We start from the raw sequence: 23,635 nt of genomic DNA, 5'->3' as shown, positions 1-23,635 counted from the left end.
CAGGTTTTCGAAAGGTAAATGGATTTTTAATTATCATTATATGCACCTTTCTGATAATTTTGCCTAAAAAATGCATGCCTCTCTTTAGTGGAATATTTAGTATAATTTAGCCACTTCAATCACCACATCACAAGCATGGTAATATGAGACACGGCTGCTTCAGCACCATCTCTTCAGAGCTTGCTGCACTTGGTGATGTTATATTGCCAGTCTCAAGGGAAAGTGGCACAGGCGTCCCACGCAGTGAATTAGTCAGTGCTTAACCCTGACAGTTTCTTCTAGCCTCCTGTTTCTCCTCTAATTACCATCGCTTCCTTGCCAGTAATTAAGTTGTCCCACAGCGGGGGCTTTTTACCACTAGGTAGGAGAAAGAAAGTGGCATGGAGTCCCTCCCCTGATCAGCCTCTGATTGTTCTCCCAAACTTATAGTGCTGAGAAATACAGGTCAGCACCCAGTATCGGCTCTGCTTTGGTGATTATAATCGCAGTGTAGCTTCAGGTTAACATAGTGTTTTGTGCACGTGTTTGTTTCAATGTTTGAAAAGGGCAAGATGCACAGAGAGCATTTAAATTTCATACGTGAAGGGAATTCATCTTCTCTCACAATTGTTGCTACAGTAAGAAAATTTGATTGGTCATCAGGTGCCATAATCATGTTTGCAACAGCAAGAAATAGTCATGCACAATTGATCTCACGTGTACTTTTTTTTTGTTTTTCAAAGAAAATAAATCACACAGGTGCACAACAGTGAAAAGCTGTGCCGTGGGGATTGGCTGAGCATAACGCTCAAAATCCAAGCGTTGGAAGTGGTAACTGCTTCAGTCAGCACATGGGAACTCACGACTGCTGCCAGAGTGTGATGTGACAGCCAACATTCTCTTTGGTGACAGCATCTTCATGAGTCATACGAGCTAAATGGACGCGATCACCTCGTAACAGTGTCACTTAGAAACTGCTTGGAATATATACACTTCACAGCAAACGTGTCCTGTGCTGCGCTCAGGTACTGGTGGAAAGACCAAATTGGATGGCTAAAAAGCATTATATACATGAGAATCATTTCTGTTAATCTTTTGGAACCTGAGCAATTTCGCTTGCTTTCTTTCAAAATGACCCCAAACATTAGCAAGATATTAGAAAAAGTACAGGAAAATTACCTGAATATTAGTAAAAAAAAAAAAAAAAAGAAAGAAAAAAAAGAAAAAAGAAACCAACAACAAGGAAATTACCAAAAATTACAATAATTTTGTAACATCACTTTAAATATGTATAAATATGTAAATATTATGAATATAGTAACCATAGTTTAAAAAAATGTTTTTTTCTAAATCTACCAATTTCTTGTAGTTCGTGGAAAAGTTTACACAATCAAACCCGTTTGGTCAGGGCTCAAAAGTTTAAATACTGACGAAAGACATCTGAATGCAGCAAAAAAAATGGGATGTTGATCCAGGTTACAATGGATTAACTATAAACAATGAACTTACTTTCACTTACACTTTCACTTGCAAAATTATTACTTTTATTCTCTGGAAAAAATACTATTGCTTGTATTTACATTAGAGTGCATTTTTTCGGCAATTAAGTGAATTGATATTGTAGAATGGCAGAAGACATAAATAGTATTGAGCTATATTTGCTTATATGACAAGTGGAATTGATAATAATCTAGCAGTATTGTTGTCATCACCTCTCTTGTTATTCCTCATTTACCCTGACTCCATCACAATGTGTGTTCTTCTGTGACTGTCTCTGTCACCCGATCAGTGCTGAGAAAAAATAATGAATGAATGAGTACGTAATAAATAAATAAAATGATGTGTCACCCACTGAGCTTTGGTAGATAGGTGCATGAATGAATAAAAACAGTGAAATTGTATGCAGTTTTCTTGTGGTGCACTTTTATTTTCTAAGTTCTGGATGTTAATGAAACATTTTGACAGGTGATAAATATGTGATATTCTAGGCAAAGCTCTGATGAGATGCAGAAAAGGTTTTAATAATACATGGCCTTTGTCGTTTTTTTTGTTTGCGAGAGAGAGATGTACACTTGAGTACGTGGTATTTGTAAGTCATTCGATGCCTCTGTGAGGCGGCTCCTCCTCACCTTGACTATGACCTCACTGCCCGTGTACCTGTCTGCTCCCCCATTCCTTGTTTTGATACTGAACTCACTGGACCCCTCTTACATGTCTCCAGCACTTATATACATTTTCGTTATTACACACTTTTAGCACCTTCCTGTCTCACTGCCTAATGGCATCTCAGACCCCACCGTGTCTCTGTCCTCTTTCTACAGTCTGTTTCATCGCGCCTGACTTCCTGACTGCCTCTCTCCTCTCTTCCTTTGGCTACAGCCTGCTGAATTAAACATTGCTGCAGCCTCTCTCAGCAAATCTGCCGACTACATCAAATCCACCTTCCCTCGCTCTATCCAATTACAGATGGCTCATCCAAACTAATTCAAGACCTGAGTCGGACAAATGTTACACCTTGTTTCTGTTTAAAACAAATGGGGGCCAGATCAGCGCTGACAGACACATCCACAAAGAACAGAATCAATGCGATTTTTGTCGTTGCTACTTGTTAACAGGATACACCAAGGCGACATTTGGTGCTATGCTAATAGCAAAGTGAAGAGAAAAAAAAAATAGGATAGAAAATTTTGGAATGAAAGTTAAAGTGAGTGTCGAGATGCGGGGCTATCCATTTGAAAAACCATTTAAATCAGAGACTGAATAAAAGAAGTTGTTTCCACATGCAAATTAGAGCTGGAGATTATTCATTCAAGGTTTAGTGCTGATCAAGTAGTTGTCTGTGGGCTGATTATAGTTAGGAATAATTAATATCATGAAATTAATGTTCAGTTAGAGATATGAATAATATGTCTGCATTAAATACAGCCACCTCACGCCTGTCAAGCCTGTTACCAATAGCGGTGGGAATCAGTGGGTAACTCATGATAGGATCACAATATTGCCATTCTGTGATAACAGATGTATTGCAAGACAGTTAATTTATGATACATCATGATACCTTTGACTAAAGAAGAAAAACTACCCTCAAAAGGAAAATAGCAGTAATTATGTTATTCACTGCATTAAGGTGTCTCTATTTCCACAATTAAAAGCATATATTCCATTTATGTATGAAGCTGTGCAAGCAGCTGTATAGTCAACAACACGGTCCTGCAAGAATTTTACAATAATAAATGAATAAGTGAATACAAGAATGGTTGAGTAAAAAAAGATATATGTGTGTTTCCTCACATCTATGATGGGTTTAGACATTGACGCTATAGTCAAGGCTATTCTAATTTTTTTTTTCTGGATATCTGAAGCTGTGGTTTTAAGAATAACAAACATAAAGAAAATTTTGAGAAAAGAAACTATAATGAAAGCAGGTATAAAGTCAGTATGATCAAAAAATCAAATCACTAAAAAACTTTTGAATAATCACCTTTATCTTTGCACCTCTTGTCTGCACTTTTGCTATTTTTAATAGTGATTTTTTTTTTTTTTTTAAAAGTACGTCATTTAGTAATTCATTTTCCGTTTTTATCTCTTTTCTCTTTCCCTTTTATTGTAAATCTGTATGTCCTTTATTATGTTTTATATTTTATTGCTCTGTAAAGCACTTTTAATTGCCCTGCTGTATGAAATGTGCTATATAAATAAAGCTGCCTTGCTTTGCCACTGTCTATTTTTGCTGAAAACCATGCATGTCTCAAATCTGCGAGACTCACTCTCTAGATGTGCCACAGCTGATTAGCAGCTCAGATGCACCTGAACAGTGCTGAACGCCGACATTGTGGCTGCTCTATTTGTTAACAAGGGCACCCATATAAAAAGGTGAGCTGCTGGGACATTTGGTGCCAGAGGTGTGGACTTGAGTTGCATGACTTGGACTCGAGTCAGATGTGAGTCACAAATTTGATGACTTTAGACTCGACTTCAGAAAATAAAAAAAGGATTGCATCTATACTTGGACTTCAACACCAATGACTCATGACATCGCTTGGATCTGAGTCTTTTGACTTGAAAAGACTTGGTACCTTCCACAAAGTCATGCTTTCATTGAAGAGTTCATTGCAACTTGTTTAGGACTCTAAACTCAAACTTTAAGACTTGAGACTTGACTTGGGATTTGCCTGTTTTGACTTGGGTCTTGGATGAAAAGACTTGAGACTTGAAAATCCATAACTTGATCCTACCCCTGGTTGGTGGAATTTTAAAGACAAAGCAAGGTTAGGTATTGAGCCCTACTTTTAATCTTCATGCTAGGCTAAGTTTCGGTAAGCTAAGCTAAGCTAAGGTGCCACTGGCAGTAACTTTATATACTACAGAAAGGTGAGGTGCCCCAAAAATAATTAGCAATTTCTATTAATTTCCACCTAGCAACATAGTCTGAAATATATCTTCAACCACACAGAGCAAACACTCCTTTTTAAAATGACCAAATAGGCAAAACAATGATGTCAAAAGGAATCAAGAGATTTGTCTCATTATCGTCACTAAAATTCATCCTTAATTAGCTCAGAAAAGACACAATACTTATTATTTAAGCTTATTATTGAAGCTTTATGAAACTAAAATTGAGTGACATATCAAAACTCAAGATGGCCATGTTTTCGGACCATGTAGTGTACTAATTTTGCTTTTGTCATTTTAAGCATAGATCCGCAGGAGCTTGCTATGACGGTTCCCAAGAGGCTTTTCATCTTGACATTTTAGCTAGCTAGCTATTAGCTTCAGAAAACAGAGGAGTGTTTATTTTTGTGTTGGGAAATCAGTTGAAGCAACATAAGTAATATAAAAAGCAGCTTTTAATGCTGCATCATCCTAATGGACCAAAAACACATAAAGTGAGACAGAAATACAAGCCAGCAGAGATAAACTATATTACAGAAGCGAGGCAGGCGATTAAAGAGAAATATCAACATGAAAATCATAGTTATTACTTTTTGTTCTCTGAGCAGAGCAATAATCATTTTGGTAACATATGTATATGCAAGCAATCTCCAAAGGTTTTAATAAGTCTATAATTTAGTATGGTGATAACAGATATTATACTTTGCTTTGCAATTATCTTAAACAGTGTAGTAAAACTTACAAAGGCTCATATCATACTTACAGAGCAAAAAAAAAAACCCAAAAAACAAAGGCCTGCTTTTGTTATTACTGTGAACCACATGTTAGTTTTCATTTCATTTCCAAGTATTATTTTTCAACAGGTCATTAGAGGGTTTGTTCAAAAGCTTGGATAGATTTTGAGGTCTTCATAAACCCTGGTCCTATGACAAGAGCACCTCTATCAAGCCTCTCTATTCATTCACTTCAGCGTGTCTTTTCAAAGTGTGATCAATCAGAGCTGTTCATTTTCATAAATATTTTTATTCTAAATAACAACCCCCATCTCGCTTCTTTGATTACAGTGCAATGCTGATTTGAGGCCTTTAAAATGCATTAATGGCTACCAGATTTGCATTTATATTGGTTTTTCACTCAGCCACACAAGAACCTGAGATAGAGCTCTGCGAACAAAGACCAAAGAGAGAACACGCATTATCTGAAACACATTCGACCCCATAATAGAGTACAAGCAACAGAATGAGAGATGCTAGTGTGAGCAAAACAGACCATCGAGTTTCACCACTAACTGAAGCACACATTGATACACATTATTCAGCCTCAGGTCTGATACAGGAGCAGTATGCAGCCAGCAGTGAAAGTGGCTTTCTTGTGACTGATGAATACCATATAGAAAATGTGCACTTGTGCAGACAATAACACGAAGGGGAAAAACAGAAGGACCTCACTTTGAAGATTTGCAGTAAGCAGTGGCATTGGTGATGATTACTAAAAGAAAATGCTCTACGATCATTTCTTTAAATGACAGAAGTCTCACCCCACTGATGAGTCCTTAAACATGGAAATTAGTTAGCATTTCAGCACCTCTGGTTCACTCGTCTCAAAGTCAATGGGATGTTTAGATGCCTGAAATAAGGTCTGTGGTTAACGCAGCTTAAGAGACTTTAGTGTTTTGCTCTACAACATAAAATATGTCAGTAAATACCGAACTCGGGAACTTTGAAGCTATACTGTGTCTTAAAAACGGCGGTTACTAAAAAGTGGCTTAATGAGACCAGAGAACATCATCACGCCTAACACAGCTTAACAAGCCGAACACAGCTTTACAGCCTTGTAGTAGGTAGGCTTTTTCTTTGTGATCTGTGATCAGGCCTACCACAACCGCGGCGTCAGCAAACATGATGATGATGTTGGAGTTGAAAGTGGCTTCAAAGTCGTGTGTGTATGGAGTACAGCAGGGGGCTCAAAACGCATTCCTGGGGTACTCCAGCAATAAGGACAAGAGTGGAAGAGGTGTGTCAACCTACTCCCACCACCTGAGGTCTACCCATCATCAAGTCAAGTCCAGAGACTGTATCAAATATTTGACATAGCTACCACGACGTTTGTGGACTACCGTTTTGAAGCCTTGAGATGGTATTTATAGCACTGTCATATTGTTGTTGTTTTTTTTTTATTTTTATTGTTTGGAGCCATAAGTGACCATATCTGGACACATATGTGGAGCTCTGTAGGAGCAAGAGGTGGATCTGACCCATAGACTGTGGTGACACCTCATAGACAGCCTGTCATTTAAGCAACTCTGCACTTAAATATTAGTAGTAACTTGTAACGAGTGGGTCATATAAATATTCATCCCCTAAACAGTTGTCATGAATGCTGAAATTAGCCTGAAAGACCAAAACAGTTTTTTTGCACCAGGGTGTAAACATGTTGATTTCTGCAGTTAACTTGGTGGTCTATGGGGATTATTTCTGTTTGATGAACTGCAGTTTTTGGCATTTCTGCGTTGGCTTAATTTCTCAGCCTCGGAGGTTCCTGCTTGGTGTATTCCCAGGTCCTTATGTTTTGATGGGCTTGGAGGGAATTATGGTGTTAAATGTTAAACTGCAGTTAATGAACATCGATCTGAACTCGCTCCAGACTGTCATGTAGTGCTGACTGTGGAGCAGCATCATGCATCATAGTTTGTTTACATATTTTGACCTAAGTAAGATGGCTGCATGGTCGCTCTTCCTGAACGTGGGCAGCATTTCCACTCTTAAGCTTTTTTTGAAAGGTGTGTACCAGTGATCCAAAATCCTTATTCTCTTTTTAGCGCAGTCAGTATGTTGATAGAAGTTTGGCATAATAATCTTAAGGTTAGCGTAACTGAAGTCTCCAGCAACACTCAGCGCAGCACCAGGATTACTAGTCTATGAGTAGTTCAAGTCTTTCAAATATCTGACAGGGAAACCTCTGTACTCGTCTGTGGTGGGATTGGACCACTGTGAAAATGACTCATGCAAATTCCGTCTGGTGGTAAATGCGATGTGCATTTGATTAACAGTAACTCCAGGTTAGCAGTAACAGGTGAGCATTTTAATAGGCTTGGGCGGTATCACGGTATTATGGTACACCAGGGTAGTTAGAAATCCAGAAGATATGCTATACAATACCATCATAAATAATGGCGCTCCTCCTCCTAATAAACTCATTGTATGTAGTGCACAACGCACACCACTAGAGGACAGTCTCAGGTGTCACCTGGTGGAACAGGCAGTCAAGCTGAAAACCACCGCAACACCTAGAGGTGGAGGGATAAGTTACAGGACTGTAAACAGCTACCAGCTAGCAATAGCAGAGGGAGACTGCGGGGGGGAATTAACGATTTATTTTCACCAAACTGGAGCTGGTGATTGTTGGAACAGTGGACTTACTAACTAGATTACTAGCAAGAGTAACCAAAAAGGTTTTGGTGAGTTTTATTATGTTTCTGTCCAGTTTAAATAAAGTTGTTGTATAAGGAGTTAACACCGTGGTGAAATTTTGAAAAGGTATGATGGTATGAAATAATAAATACTGCTCAAGCCTACATTTTAATATTTCCACCATCACCCTAGTAATATTCACCATAAAGCACACACCTCCTCCTTTTTATGCCAAAGTCTTAGGTTTTGTCAGATCAGAATATGGACAAAGAGTCAAAAAGTTGAATGTGGTTGAATGGTGATCTCTAATATTTCAGTATTTAGCTTGTATTTAGCTAGTTTTGGTGAAACAGAGACCAACACAGTTCCTGATAATTCACTGGCAACTGATGCAGGCAAAGAGGTTTTCCAGTTTAGTATCCAACGCCTGTACATCGGCTAACATGAAAGATTCATGTGGCTTGGATCACAGCTGGTGTTTAATTCCCCCCCGTTTACTTTGGTGTTTCTTCCTTGAGATGGATTGAGTTGGATGCAGAGAGGGTCTTGCTTATCGATGTTATCGGAATTGTAGCTGGTGTTTAGCTCCTTCACCTTTTCCTTGATGTTTACTCCAATCTTTGCATTTGAACTAACAAGGTAGCATAGAAGGCAGGAGGAGGGTTTACAAAGTGGTGAACTGACCGTTCCCTATCCTAAAGAGTGACTCATGGTTATATGTTAGAACTAATATTTGTGCAATAAAATAAACGCAAGATCATAAATTTGAATAAATTTAGCTGAGCGAACAGAGAAGTGCCTGGATAGATTCATGGCTTCTAATTGGTGCCTTGTGGTGTGTCTTTCCCCTTCAAGCGACTGTGACCTTTGCAGAGCACCAGATAAGAGGCTGGCACTTCCTAAATCTGTGTTTATCCTTCAAATTAGGCACAATGCCCATGTTATTAAAGATGGGGCAGATTTGTTTGTTGCTGATCAGGTTGGCATTGTCCACGCAGCGTGCCTCCGGGGTAATCTCTCTTGATAAGAGAACCCGAAAGGAATGGATGCTTTGTCTCTCTGCAAATCTGATTCAACCACTTTCCACCACTAAATCGTCGAGGCAGAGAAAGTCCCCGGGGAAATTTACAAAGCGATTCAGTTCTCATTGCTGGTTAGAGTAGAGCACGGCTGGGCAATCATGTGCCGAGGAGGACCGAGGGTATGTATGATTTCATTCCAACCAAACACTACACCAGCTGATGTCACCGATTTCCTCCCCCTCGCTGGTTGACGATGTACTTATCATTGGAATTAACTGGTGGTCCAGGTTGGGATGAAAATCCTTGGAAAATGCTTGAACCTTAGGGGGAATGCTTCACACCCTTCCCTCACATACTGCATCATATGATTATTTTCTAAATATGTATTTCATGCTCAAAAGTATCCAGAAAATACATGCAAAAGAAAAGGGAATCTATCAAACTTTTTCTGACAGTGCTGCAGATGTCTGACAGATGTGAATTTGAATTGTTGATTGTTGTCATCTATTTTTTTTCACATCAAATTCTTCCCACTCCTAATGCAAGATTTAATTGTCTTGCCATGAGGAAAGGGACATCTAGCACTGATGGATAAATTTGACGCCACTAATGGTTTGTTAAGAGGGAGAAACAACAGGAGCCACCTGGGCCCGGCAACGTTCCCAGCAGCCCCCAACATGCAAACACACACTCTCTGTTTTAATAAATCACTGCAGCATCACAGACAGCACTCGGCGGCTGTACGGCGTCTGCGGAAAGCGGCTTCAGAAGTTTTGCCTCTGAGATTCATGTCTCTATGCAACATGCCGCTCTGTCAAGTTACACATTATGCAAATGCATTGTTTACTGTTCATGTGACAATATCAAGGCACGAAAGCCAGTGGGGACCGGGGGCTGTGGCAAGTTACCAAGAGAGACGGAGCAGCGAGACAGAGAACAAACTCTGTGAAAGAACTGCCAAAGGAATGTAGCAAATGACTCTCTTACTCTTTCTCAGTCTTTCTATATTTCTGAGTTAGCAGACAAGGGATTAGGGATGCAAGGAAATCAAAGCACATCTTTCTGAGAAAGAGGGTTTCTATCCATCTAATTCTTCTACCTCTTTTTTGTATATGACAAATGAGGTGTGTAATGCAGAGCAAAATATAAGCTAGTAAAATAAACCATGTTGTAATTATTAATTGCCAATCTGTATGATTAGGTAACTAGTGCAGAGAAAAAGATACAAGTTGAGTACTGGTAGAAAACAGTGTTCTTTAAGATAGCTCTGTCCCTAACCCTAGTCCTAGTAAAGTTTGGGGCTAGGGTAAGGATAAAAAAAAAAATTAAGAACTAATAGATTATTAAATTTTTATTATGTTTTTTAATATGTGTAAAATTCATAATTAGGGAAAAAGATGAATCATATTTCTTCAATTCCATTTTTCCCTTGTCCATGACATTGGTTCCCTGTGCTGTACATGTTAGATCTGACTTAAGGTTTTACGTTTAAGTAATAAAATATCACACGGAATAGCACCACCTTAATTTTCACCTCCAATCACTCCTCATATAACCGTATAACCGTATAACCGCTCAATCACTTCAAAAATGCTGCTCTTCTGACTATTCCACAAATAAATAAAGCAAAAAAAAAAAAAAACAGCTACAGCAAAAAACAACAGCAACTTTTTTTTGCCAAGCACCTTTTCTCTGGAATCATCTTCCTATCTAAAATTTGAGGACTAGCTCAGTTAACTCATTAAAATTAAACTCAGATCATGTCCATTTGCAGCCTTCAATGTCATTGCGTTTGCTAAGTAGCACATAAAATTATAGCTATCAAGCTTATATTTAGTTTTATGTGCATATGATTGAGTATGTTATATATTTTTGTGAACAGGTTTATGTGTACAGTAGTTTTTGTGTGGATATTTTACAGTGTTGAATTTTACCTCACCTTCAATTCTTTTTTTAAACATTTCAAATATTTTGTTTTGGTTTTTTTTATGTATTTTATCTTATATTTTCCTAATGTTGTTTTTTTTTTTTTTTTTTTTTTAAATATTATATGTACAGCCCTATACTTTGTGATATCAGGCAATGTGTAACTGAATGTGACCTAACACATCATGGGCACTAAACCCTTTAGGTTTATTGTCATTGAATCATTTCTATATGTTTTTTATGTGTTGTACTTTGTGCCAAAACTATTTGGTGAATCAAAAGCCAGTTAAGATAGGCAGAGGTGTCTAATTTTGTAGTGCAAAAGTCATTACATGACTAATTTTGACTTTTTTGATGCAATGCTATTACGCTGGGTCTGGAGAGTACATAATTCATAACATTCAGTATGTGTTACAAACTGGGGCATGTAGTTTCAATGACATTTTAGTTCCAGACAGGAACACATTTGAACTGAATTATGGGAAATGTAGGATCCAGTAATTTATGATTTTGACCCACAACTATGAGTCTGGATACTTCAATCTCTGTTTTCCTGATTTTTGCAATTATTTTTTAATTGCAAGCCTCCAAACTTTATGGAAGTTTTACAGATTATTGCTGGAGAGCCCCTTTAAGTGTTAAATTTGTACAAATATGAAACCATTATATTATTTTCACCAATTAGGCAATGCTTCTCATTCAAGTACACTGCAACTGCCAATATTATATGCCAATACAGCAGTGAATGCAACATGCAACAAAAATGCCCATAACTGCAAAGTGACTAATATAACTAAGAAAAAAAATGGTCTGAAATGCCTTAATTAGAAACAAAATCTTTGTTTCATGTTTGTTTTTTTTCTTTTAAAGAGACAAATAATCTATGATATGATTATTATTTTTCATATTGCGTGTCACTCAGTTTTAGGGAATCAAGTTGCTCCAAAAATAACTGAATGATAGAAAAGGTAAGCAAACGTCCTAACAGAGCACTTCATTAGCAGTGCTGAGAGCAATCGCACGTCAGTATGAAAGATGCAGACTTAATCGGTTAAAAATGTACACAGTACAGCCAGCTTTTTGCAACTAAAACCTCAAAATAGAAAACCATTAAAGAGACAGATTCTTAAAAAGCCAGCGTGGCATCAGTACACAGGCTGAAAGTGAACTCACCTATAAATTTTATATCTGGTCGTAAATCCTTGGCGGAATCTTTCCACAAAGGACAGATAACTCCGAGAGTGGTGGAAAGGTCCACGGTCAGAGATGAGCCAGTCATATTGCTTGGTGACATGTTGTTCAGTGGCCAACGGGTCCTGGCGGGAAGACTGAACTGTTATATGGTCCCATATAAACAGGAAGCAGATGACCTCAATAAACCTCCAGTTCATGCTTTTTTTTAAGCCGCTCTCTGTTCATTCTCGCTCCATTGTGTGGAGACCTGATGGGAGAAAAGAGAAGAGGAAAGGGGGGAGGAGGGAGACACAGGAAAAAAAGGAGCTGTTATATGACAAAGTCTATTTTAGCAGTACAAGAAGATGTCATGGAGTTAGGTTAATTGTGTTGTACTGAACAAATAAGATAGTGCCCTTGTCATTGTCACTTTACTGTGACATGACGCGTATTTATTTTCTGCTCTTTTTCGGATTCTTTACCCTGGAGTTTTTCAGAAAGCCACACAGATTGTGCCTCCCTATACAAGGACTGTTACCCTTTTGCAGATGAGCATGAAGAACATCCTCAGCTGTATGGCTGTCTTCTTTTTTAACATCTAATTGGTGTCATGATAAGTTCTGACAAGGTTAGAAGGCTGCTTTACGATATGTTATGACACCCAGCCACTAATGTGGAAGAACACCATCTCCCTTTACCCAGTGGTGTCAATTACTGCTGGTGGAAACTTTCAACTATTGACTCGCGACTTCATGAATTGTTAAAACTAATGTGATACAAAATATTGCCCCTTTCATCAATACAAAATAAGAGCTCGATTTGGTTCCGCTAAAGCTTCTTGGGAGGTTAATACAAGTGTTTTACTGCTCTGAGCTTTACAAAATGGCAGCGTCATTCTTAATGTGACCCTGCGTTCTATAAATATTTTAGAGACAATGCATTTTTTAAAAACTGGACACACAAATCAGCAAAGTAGCAGGAACAGGTCATCTAAAAACAGATTATAACAAGACTAGATTAATGGTGTCTCTGTATTTAAAAAACTCTGGAGGCAGCAGATACCTAACGCTGCCTGGATTGAGATATTTACAAAAAATGTAACCCATGCTAAGACGAAAGTATGACTTATTTTCTGACAGTGCAGTACAGAATAATCTCCCGTTTGTTTCCAGTTGCAATCATTTTAAAATAAAAAGCCACAGTTTCATTACGCGGCAAAAAAAGCACATTTAACACCACCACATCCTGCCTAATTAAAAAAAAAAAAAAAAACTGAAAAAAAATCTTAAGAACAGTTAACCATTTCAAACGGAACATTAAAAATGATGCATTTCCTCATTTTGCATCGACTGTGAACATTATTATCCACTTGGAAGTGAAATTATGTCTCTTAGTTGCTGATAAGGAAACGATTTCCATCAGTAATTGCATTTAAGAACTTTGGCCCCTGGCCGTGGAGCACCCAACAGTGTGCTATCAACTGCTACCGTATGCAAAAAAATCCTCCCCCTTTCATGGTTTATTAGACAATAACACATCATAAAAGAGCAGGGAAAATTTAATGGACCTAATCTTTTCCTGTTAAATAGATGATGAACTACTTGATTGCAAAAGTTAAAGAATTCACAGTAGCATACTTAAAGGGAGTTTTTGGGGAGGGGGGCGTGTGTGTGTGTGTGTGTGTGTGTGTGTCATATCACGGTTAAAATTAGTGTGTCAGTTTCTTATGACGCCTTAAATTAATTATGTATTTTATTATTTAAACACTGCTTCACCTACTTTCAAAAGGACCCAGAACAATCTGGGATAATTTGAATATATGTACTTGTGTAACAAATTATAATTATACTACCATATTTGAAGTATAATCAGTTCTTAAAACTGATTGTAATGAAATCGCAACTATCAACGGAGAATAATGCATTTCAGCTATAATTGCATGTTTGACAGAAGGAACACAAGCCTTCTTTTTCACCCTATCAACCAGATACTCAGTTGCAATGACAAAATATGACAGTGCACTGAACAGGCCTGGTTTAGGCTAATTACGTAACACTAGCAGGAGCTTGGCTGTCAAAATGAAACAATACATAATCTTATCGAGAGGGACGATACAGAGCAGGGGACTGATAATAATATGCCTTTGTGCAAAGATGGGGTGTGACTGTGAATATTCATACGAATAAAAAAACATGTATGAGAAAAAGTGTCAGCGAGTAAATATGTAAAAATTACTTAAACTGATTTCAATCAATCGCTTCACTTATTGCCAAGAGACTTCACCATTGTCGGCATGTTACAATGAGTTCCTAAAAGGTTGAATGGAGAATTCTTTGTTCTCGTTGACTGTTTATAAATACAAAAGAATTATATGAGGGAACAATTTCTTACCCGCTGCACCAGTGAGGCTGGTACTGTTTTCACCTTGTGAATCTGTATGTGTGTGTGTGTGTGTGTGTGTGTGTGTGTGTGTGTGTTTGTGTGTGTGTCTTCTTGGCAAAATGTGGTCCTTGAGACAGCTGTTGTAGTGGGAACTACCATGAAAGCAGTTCTGAGTATTTTACCAGGTATTTATATGACTGTCAGTATGTCTCACTGTGGGGTTTGATACCAAACTACTTATTTTTAAGGGTACCGACCAAATAACGTGCATCTGGATAAGAATACTAGATCTGGAAAAGAGGCGTAAGAGCTGCAAAGCACCTGGAAGCCTAGAAACTGACTGTGGAGCCTCCAGTTTTCACCTTCAGATAATAGTCACAAGCTCCATGAAGCCTGGAAGCCAGCCACAGAGCTCCAGTACACAAACCGTCTTTGGATAGATTTTGACACTGCAATATTTTCACAACTGTGCAAGATGCAGTCACAAAAATTTACAAGTATATAGTTGAGATCACAATGAAAGGCGACTTTGAAGAAAGGCATGGTCTGAGCAAGGGGACCAAAAGTAAAGGGGTAGGAAGTTGATCTTGTATTTTCATCAATCATGACCACATTTCTCATTTAATTTAAATATAATAATAAGGACTGGCTCTTTAACAGCACACGCTAGGTAATATTACGCCCTACCAATAACATTGACAAAAGCAAATAGATAATTCAGTTGGACCAGGCTATATTAATGTCTTGCATTAAATATGGAAAGGAATGTAAAAATATGTTAAAGGTAGTGCCACAAAACAGTTTGGGACAAAATTTCAAGAGGCAGGAAGGAAATACATTTGGCATGAAGACGATTCTTTCTGGGTTTTTTTTTTTTTTTTTTGGTCTGACATTTTAAGTAAGTGTTGAAATGTGATAGACCATTGCCATCATCAATTTGGAAACCAAAGCTGATTTGGGGATGACTAAACCATTTTAAATTGGTGCAAGAATGGGGAGTGTGTTTTATTTTGTATTGAGCTTGCCCCAAACAAATAAGGTCACAATATAGACACACATTTTTTCTTTACATGCCCTTGAAAATCTCTTATTTATGACATTCTTTGCTGAGCCCCAGCTCTGATCTTTACTGTAACAAGACATAACGAACCTTTACCATGAAGTAAGTTATGATCAGTTCTTGATTACCCCACCGCCATGAAAATGACTTCTGCAGATGACCAAGAGGCTCGGTCATTTCCACCACCTGAGGTGTCACTGCTGTCTGGATCTTTGAAACCTCCCGCTGTGAGTGCATTTACATTCACAAGCCCACATGATGAGAATAAATTCTCAGTGCTTTTTTATATTTGATTAATGTAAGCCTTTATTCTATGTGTGCTAAGATCTGCCTGTCATGTACTGCCATAAAACGACATTGATCTCATGCCAGATTTTCGGCTTGTTTGCTTTGTTGGTTTTGCTTGTGAACATTATCACACCTTAAACCAAGAGTTATCGAAAGATAAAAGAGACTCTGGCAAAACAAACAGCACCAAGTAATAAAGAGGAATGCAAGGCAAATATGAGCAATCGTGGCCACTGAGATCTCATGATGACATGCATGTTGACATATTTCGCTATGCGAAAAAATTCTCAGTGTTAAAAGGTCCTATTTGTCTTGATAATGAGAAGAGGTATTATGAAAAAGGAAAGGAAGAGCAAAACATAAGTGTAGTTATGATTTGTTTTGTCATTAGGAAACGTAACTTTACGAAGAAAAGCTGGTGGATTGAGCAAAATTAATATAATGCATGCCTATATTACAATCTGAAGTCACCATGTTACTACACTCATGCTGGTGGAAAAACACTGTCCACATGGGGTGAGGTGATGGACTTTTGGTATTTTGGGAATTTGGAGCCATGTTGTGCAGTGCACCAGCTGCACAGCTGAAAATGGGCTGGTATTTGGAATCATATACGGTCTAATTCTTCCCTTCGAAATATGCATACTTCACACAACGCTGCTCTTTTAAAGACGGCAACCTTTACCACACAAGAAAAAAAAATTATCTCTGGAATAAACTCATGTTCACATGCAAGAAATGCTGACTCACAGGAGTAAATTTGCAGGACTGTAAACAAGCCACTGAGGGCGGATGATGTTCAATTAGCTTGGGAGGAGATAACACATTTGGTTAATAATTGGTGCCCAGGTCCTACGAGAACTGTTGCCTGATGTAGGGAACAGTTCAATGCCATCACAAGGAGAGCCAAATAATTTGGCAGGGAACCGCAGGGACAGTTTAACAACTGGACGGGGGCCATCCACTATAACCAGTCCCTCACTGGTACTGAGGACGTGACTGTGTCTGCAAAACCAGCTCGAATGTAGAAGTTTAGGAGTACATCTATGGATTCACAGTATCAGCCATCTTTCATGTGACGAACTGCATACTCTCAAACATTTTAAAGGTCAAGTCATAGTCACAAAAGCATCCTAGATTTGATCAGACGGTCTTAAATTTTTACTGACGTTGGACAAATGTACATGTAATCCACAAATGATGAGAGAAATGATGATACTTAACATGTACTTCATAAAAAAAACGTCGTTTTCTGGTCATTTTAAGAACAATACACCTAATCCCTCTGCTACGCATGAAGAGCTACAGGAGCCAGCGTCACACCTACATCAAGGTCAGAACAGGTTAGAGAAAGACGAGTAGTGCAGCTTTAGAAGGATGACGGCGCCCTGCTCCTCCCTGATCTACACCCAGGTAGATTTATATGCTCAAAAAGGGAATAGCTTCCTTGAGAGAGATACTTCAACTGAAATTAAACTGTTTTTTGGTCTTCTACAGCATATATGGTTTTAGCTCTCCCCTTAGTTTTGTTTGGTTGTAGATAGTTACCCCAGATTTGTAAAAACTCTGATGATCCAAGTGATCATTTTAACCCAAACCATCATCCATGTACCATAATCCCAACCGTAACCAAAGACTTTTTGTGCCTTAACCGAACCAGACAACTAACCACAGTTTGTCACACCATAAACAGCAAGACGAGAATATTGTGAAGCGTCTCGAGAGTTTCACAAATTTAGGTCTACCCATCTAGCCACAACCCCTAGTTATGCTTTAATTCCAGAGACTATTTGGTATGAAAATTTATTTGATGGTGAAGGTATGACATGCCCTGCTTTCCCTCCCATTGGCTTGTACTCATTGCTTCATTGGTTGGGTTGATAAGGCGAGACAGAGTAAGCCAAAGTAGGGCGGTTTATGCCTTCATCATTCTAGGAAAATAAAACTTGCATATGGTATCGCGCTACATAGATAAAGACTTTATTTTGATGCAGCCAGTCAAATCTTGGGGCCCTGACACAAGCTGACAGTCAGCTATTAGTTAATGTTAAGCAATTAGTAAGTGTCTGTTGCCTTAGCTTTTTTTGCGTTGTGTCCTGCACTGTCGGCACTTGTCTGTTTTTACCTGATTCAGAACGCTGAATTTGTGTCAGAGACAACAGAACCCGTCCGACTGTTAAATTTGCTCGGACTGGCTGTAAAGCTCAGTGCATGAGAAGAAAAAATGGAGGTGATGGAAGCAAACAAACCACAAAGTCAAGAGGCTGTCACATTGAGACGAACCTGTTATATTAGGTCTGATTATTTTTCTTAGCCATTTAGCTCTACTTCAGATCAGCTTGTAATTGTTTGCATCATTATTTGCTTGTTCAAAGTAAATATATTCTGTTCTTTAAACATCAGGATGTGTTGCTAATGTGCTAAAAGTCTGCCTTTGTCGCCACTAGTTTGTTGATGTTGGTTTGGTGTGTCTTGGCTTTTACATAAAGAAGTAATTGTTCTGTCAAAGGCACAGCAGACACCACATTCAGCCAGACAGCAGCCTGCTACACAACAGAAGAGCCAGACTCAGAGCAACAATCACATTAGCTTTTGTGCGAAGTCTACATCTTATCAAATTCACAAACATAAACACACGTCTTGTCTTTAGTTTGTCAAATGAGCGACCAAACAAACATTCACTGGGAAAAAGTCCAGCGCTAAAGTCAGTTCACAGGTTAGATAGCTAATTAGCTGCTCAGCTGCCGCACATTAAACAGCATGTAAACATACCTGTAAATGTCACTTTGGTGTGGTCAGATGCTGCTGTGGTCCTTTCTCTTCAACACTACTAACAACACACCGTCTGCCCATGACATGTAGGCTACAGGGTGATTTTGTTTACTTTGTCTCCCGTTCCCTAAGGTGTAACACCGGCACTGTGGCACTCTGCCAGCTGCTGTCAATCAAACACAGACACCTGATGAAAAGGAGCATTTCTGATTTTTCCCCAGGGACCCTTTTCTTCCCTCTGACAAAAAAAAAATCTATTAATAGTACTTTTTAAAAAACAAGTTGACATATTTTTGAGTCATAGCCATCCCTCTAATTCCACCATCATTTATAAGGTTTACCCTTTTAAAACTGAGCAAATTGGCTTGATTTCTTTCAAAACCTTGGTAAGAGAGAGACATGCTGCTTATTACAAGAAAAGAAGCCTAAAAAGAAGAAAAAAACAAACAAACAAACAAGCCACACACTTGAAAATGAACTTAAGAAAAAAAACATTTTTTTCTTCTTTTTTTCTTTAACGTGCAGCCAGTTAAATACATAATTACAAGAATTATCAATAAAGTTTTCCATACATTTTCCCCTTCTTTTTTGATTATATCTAATAATCTCCAAAGTTTATTTTCAGATCATTTCCTGTCACCTTTTACCCATTATGTTAAAAATTTGTGGGACATTTCTCGTCAAGTTGCTCGTCACGTTTCTGAAAGAAATGAAATCGGATTTCAGAGGTTTAAATGCTGATGAAAGGCATCTGTAGGTGGCACAAGAAAACTGATATGGATCCAGATGTTAAAGGTTAAAAAAACTGGATTCATTATAAAACACTGTCGTCCTTATCAAAAGCAGATGCAAAAATTAAATGTATTGACAACTGCACTCAAATATTAAAGGGCCTAAATTTGCAGCGGTGGTAAAAAAAAAAATCCATTAAAATGCATTAGTGCCAACAAATGACACTATTTCATATTTCAAGAGTGCTTGTTTGATTACTCAACAAAAAATAATGCACCAAATGTTGTGCAGTCCACTCCACTGCACTCCATCAACCACATGGCCAAATATAATTTTTCAAACTCTCTCCATCCTGAAGTGTCCTGTTGCTGCATGAAATCACAACTCGCACTGATCCCAAATCTCACATTCTTTCCACAAATGTGTTTGTTGGATACGTCAGAAATATTCTTTATCTCGTGTTATTTGCAGATTACTGTTATTTGCCAAGTGGATTAGCGAAACAGAGAGAGGAAGAGACAGAGAGTGGATCACGTTTACCCTTGAATAAGCAGGGTAAAAAGGGGAGGATGTCTGCTTCAGGAAATCACAAGACGGGGACAAGGGGAGGCTTGTTTCCTCCATCCTCTTTTTAAACAGCCTTATTCATGCCGCAACTCCTCCTCCATTCTGGTTCATTCAAGGGAATTCAATCTCAATTCTGGTCCCGTCACTAGCTTTGCCAATCAATCCCCCTCTCCCCTGTGTGGGGCCCTAAGTGTCCCTCTTTATTCTATAAAGTTCATAAGAATGGGGAGGCTTGTTCTCCTTATTTGTATGCCTAATCCCAGTGAGGCAAGAGATCAGGGTAGAATGAAGCCTTTTGCAGGGAGACAGGTAGACCCAAGGGAATTAGAGCAGATATAATGTATTTCTGTCTATCCATTGCTCGTGCATGACACCTGGCCACCAAGATGTAATATTTATTTCATACATTATTTGTAGGTGGAACAGTATGGATACAAGCGAATGGAGCGCTCTGAACTGTTATCAGCATGACTGCCTCAGAGTGAATTAATTCCCAGTGATACAGGTATAATGCGCGTAGTGAAGCAAAACCTTTGACGTAAGGTTATGGATGGCTGGCAGCCTAAAAATGAATTTTTATACTCCTCTGGGTTATTTTAACTTAGTCATATTAATATGACCTCAATGGGACTAAAGGGTTATGTGATGCAAGGGAATAACAGAATGAGGAAAGCGCGAGCAGAGTTGCATCTAAATATGCCAAACCAGTGTCATGTGGAGACTGAGAATTATTATTGCACAGCTCACAGCCGTGTCTGGAAAGGCGCAGTAATGGTCTGCCAGTTGCAATTGCTAGGAAGCATCAGAGGAATGGGAAGGCCGGCCGTGGCTAACTTCATTTGTACTGGATTCTTTTTCTCCCCCCCCTCCGAATCTTTTGCCTCGGCGCTGTCGTTTCTTTATAAAAAGGACTGCAGTGGCACCCTGACCTTCAGAAAACATGGCTGAGCAAGCAACACTCTGTTTGATAATTAAATTCTCTGGTTGGTCAGCAACCAATCAGCTCAGCTCAGGGGATCAATGGCTGATTTTAAAGAGCAAACTAATTCACTAATGGTCAGAGTTATTCCAATTTACCTGGCTGCTGAATTATTGTGTCCAAATCTATTCAGGGAGGGGAAGGATCAATGCGAGCCGGGGAGAGAGGAGCAGCAGAGGGGAGCAGGTTGCATCTGTCATGTGAAGCAGTGCAAGGAGTGTGCTGCAAGGTTTTATGTGATAGCTGCCCAGTTGAACAGCAGTGATGCGGGGGCGGTTTATGAGAGAGGTTTTAAACAGGGACCGTCTCTGTCATAAAGCAAACTAATTAATGAGGTCTCAGACTGAGCAGGAGAGCACACAGTGTGGATGGTAAAGGTATAAGTATTTTTTGGGGGCGCGCAATTCGATTGAATTGAGCACATCGGCTAACCGAAAGGGCAATTTAAATTTAGCATGAAATAAAATTCATTGGCTCCATGAGGGATTCTGCAGCAGGGGAAATAAAAACATTTTGACACTTGAATTTATTTATTTATTTTTTTCCCCAAGCAGATTTCTCTCTTCAATCTGTTATTTTAATACACAGGCCTCACCTTTTTATTACGGTTATGAATGGGACAGCTGAACTGATAATCAGCGGCATATGTTTCTGAAACACATAATGTGAAAGAGAGCATAACAGCAGCGATTTGCTCCTATTCATGTCATTCCAAGAGAAGGTGGTTTGCACTGATAGGGAGAAATGGAAGGATTCTACGTCTTCAGCCTGCGTCGGAGTCTTTTACCAAAGAGAATGAGATGCTAGCTAGAACAGGCAAGCCATTTGTCACCACATCCACCAATGCTGCTGTATGCTACTGTGGCTGCGTTACAGATGAAGATTGATCATTTGTCAACTTGCAAATTGGCTTTCAAGTGCTTTCTCTAATTACTCTGTGGTTTTATTGATGAGAAACCACTGACTGCTTTCCTTCGATTTACCTCGCCGGGCACAGTCTTTGTTTTGAATATGTTGTCTCTCACCTTCCCCTCCAAAGGCATTAGAGGGGCAAATAAAAATGCTCGTGATCTCGCATGCTACCTCTTGTTCTGACGTTCCGCTGAAACAATGTGAGATTAAAGGCAAAAAATGCCAGAGCGAATTTCATTCCCTTAGCTGGTCACACTCAAAATGCACCCAGAGGAGCCCCTGACATGAATAAGGGCCTGAATAGGAGTTGCTGGGAGGATGTAAATGACACTGTTCGCACTGCAGTTCTTCCTTGCTCATGCATGTAAATGTCAAGTTATGTTATCCACTGTATGGTTTTCAGTGAATAGACTCAAAAGGTTTTTTTTAAGGGAAGGGATGAACAAGAAGAAAAAGAGCATCTCAGAGGGAGTCTAAATGTGTTTATCTCCAAGAGAGCGCATGTAAGATAAGTATATTATAAATACACCCAAGGTGCTGCTTTTCTCTAAAGTGTTGGTATGCGTGCTCACATTTGTTTTTCTTTGTCATTTGCAACAATCTATGCATTCAGCAAAAAAAAAAAAGTGACTTGAACGAAGCTCACCTCAGGCGCCCATTAACCCTTTAACGTGCTGCTCAACCATCCAATAGAGCACATTTTGAGCCATTTAATGAAAAATGTGCTGCACTAAGCTAAACCAGATTGAGCTATATCTCTGCCATTCAGTTCAGGTATGTTGTGCTAAAAACCTACCTAAATCCACTAGATGTTACTGTGTCTTTAAACAGTTTGCCTCCCACTGTAAGTAAGTAACAAGAAAAAGTCACTCCAGACATGAGAGCAGTGTGTGGTGGGGTTTTCAAAGATAAGCATATTTTTTCAACATTATAGTTTCAGAGGTCTCACTGAACAGATTTATGTAACTTTATTCCAAAAAAATTAATATGAGTCAAATAACTTTTTTAGACATGCTCAACCACTGTTTGGTAGAGGCCTATATTTCAAAATAAGGGGGTCTGTAAAAAAAACCCACAAAAAACCCAACATTGATTTTCGTTATTATATGTCCAAGGACATAAAAAATGCAAAGAAAAAAATTCCATTCCTTTTTTTTTTCTAATGGAGGACATTAAAATCTTAACATAATATCTTGATATATCTTTTTTTAAACTGTAATTACCAGCAGAATATAACAGCAGACCCTCCTTCCTCTTCTCTCACTTCTGTGACTGATCTGTCATAATTGCTTGTCTCTGTAACATTTTATTCACATCTCACTATCAGTGCCACGGGGCAGGGTGTGATGAAGTGTTGTTGCGAGGCAACTGCGAGCCTGCAATTGGATTGCAGCGCTGCATTTTATTTTGCAGACATATGTGAGAGAAGTATCACCTTATCAGGGCGAGGGCATGATTTGCTCATCCCATTTCAGTATCTGAGGTACAGGACTCCGGTAGGGAAAAGAAATGTTTCTCGTTTTCTCATCCCGGGATTTTTATCAGCGCACGCACAAGATGAAGCTCGAGCAGAACAATGTGTTTCACTCAAACCCATCCTCCCCCCCGCTTGCACTCCTAACGACCGTCATACTTGAGCAATTTCTACCCCCAGATGTTTATATATCACAGAAAAAAGTCTGACAAAAAAAAGGGAGAGATAATGGAAAATGTTTCGCCAGCACATTTTGGAGTGTTAATGCTGCTCCACCTAACCTTTTCATGACAACCTTCTACTTTTGCACTTTTTTTTCTTTTTAGGGTGGGGGGAGTGTGGTTCTCTGACAGAAATACATAACAGCTGCTGCCCTCTCAAGAGACTGGACCACTGGCATTATGTGGAGAGAGATTTTGTCCAGCTGCAGTGGGTTATTTTTGTTCCCCTTTGCTATCCCCGTTCGCTCCGCACACTCTGATGCAATGCCATCCCTGAATTTACTGACCCAATTTGATGTTTACTTTTCCAATTCACCCTTTTGAAGAATTGCTAATCACAAGACTT

The 23,635-nt window shown here is 38.8% G+C and overlaps 1 protein-coding gene across 2 annotated transcripts in view; it reads right to left on the bottom strand.

Moving 5' to 3' along the window:
- The window catches only part of brinp1 (bone morphogenetic protein/retinoic acid inducible neural-specific 1), a 185,401-nt gene that overhangs the window by 100,083 nt on the left and 61,683 nt on the right, over positions 1-23,635 (bottom strand). For both annotated transcript variants that reach the window (XM_042509557.1, XM_042509556.1), the window contains one exon: positions 11,903-12,170. In XM_042509557.1, the coding sequence (XP_042365491.1) occupies positions 11,903-12,120 (218 nt within the window). In that variant the 5' untranslated portion in view covers positions 12,121-12,170. The remainder of the gene's footprint in view (positions 1-11,902; positions 12,171-23,635) is intronic.

Source organism: Plectropomus leopardus, chromosome 20 (assembly GCF_008729295.1).
Source record: "Plectropomus leopardus isolate mb chromosome 20, YSFRI_Pleo_2.0, whole genome shotgun sequence".
Classification (NCBI taxonomy): domain Eukaryota; kingdom Metazoa; phylum Chordata; class Actinopteri; order Perciformes; family Serranidae; genus Plectropomus; species Plectropomus leopardus.
The sequence above is the reverse complement of the archived record's forward strand: the minus strand, read 5'-3'. Positions and strand labels throughout refer to the sequence as shown.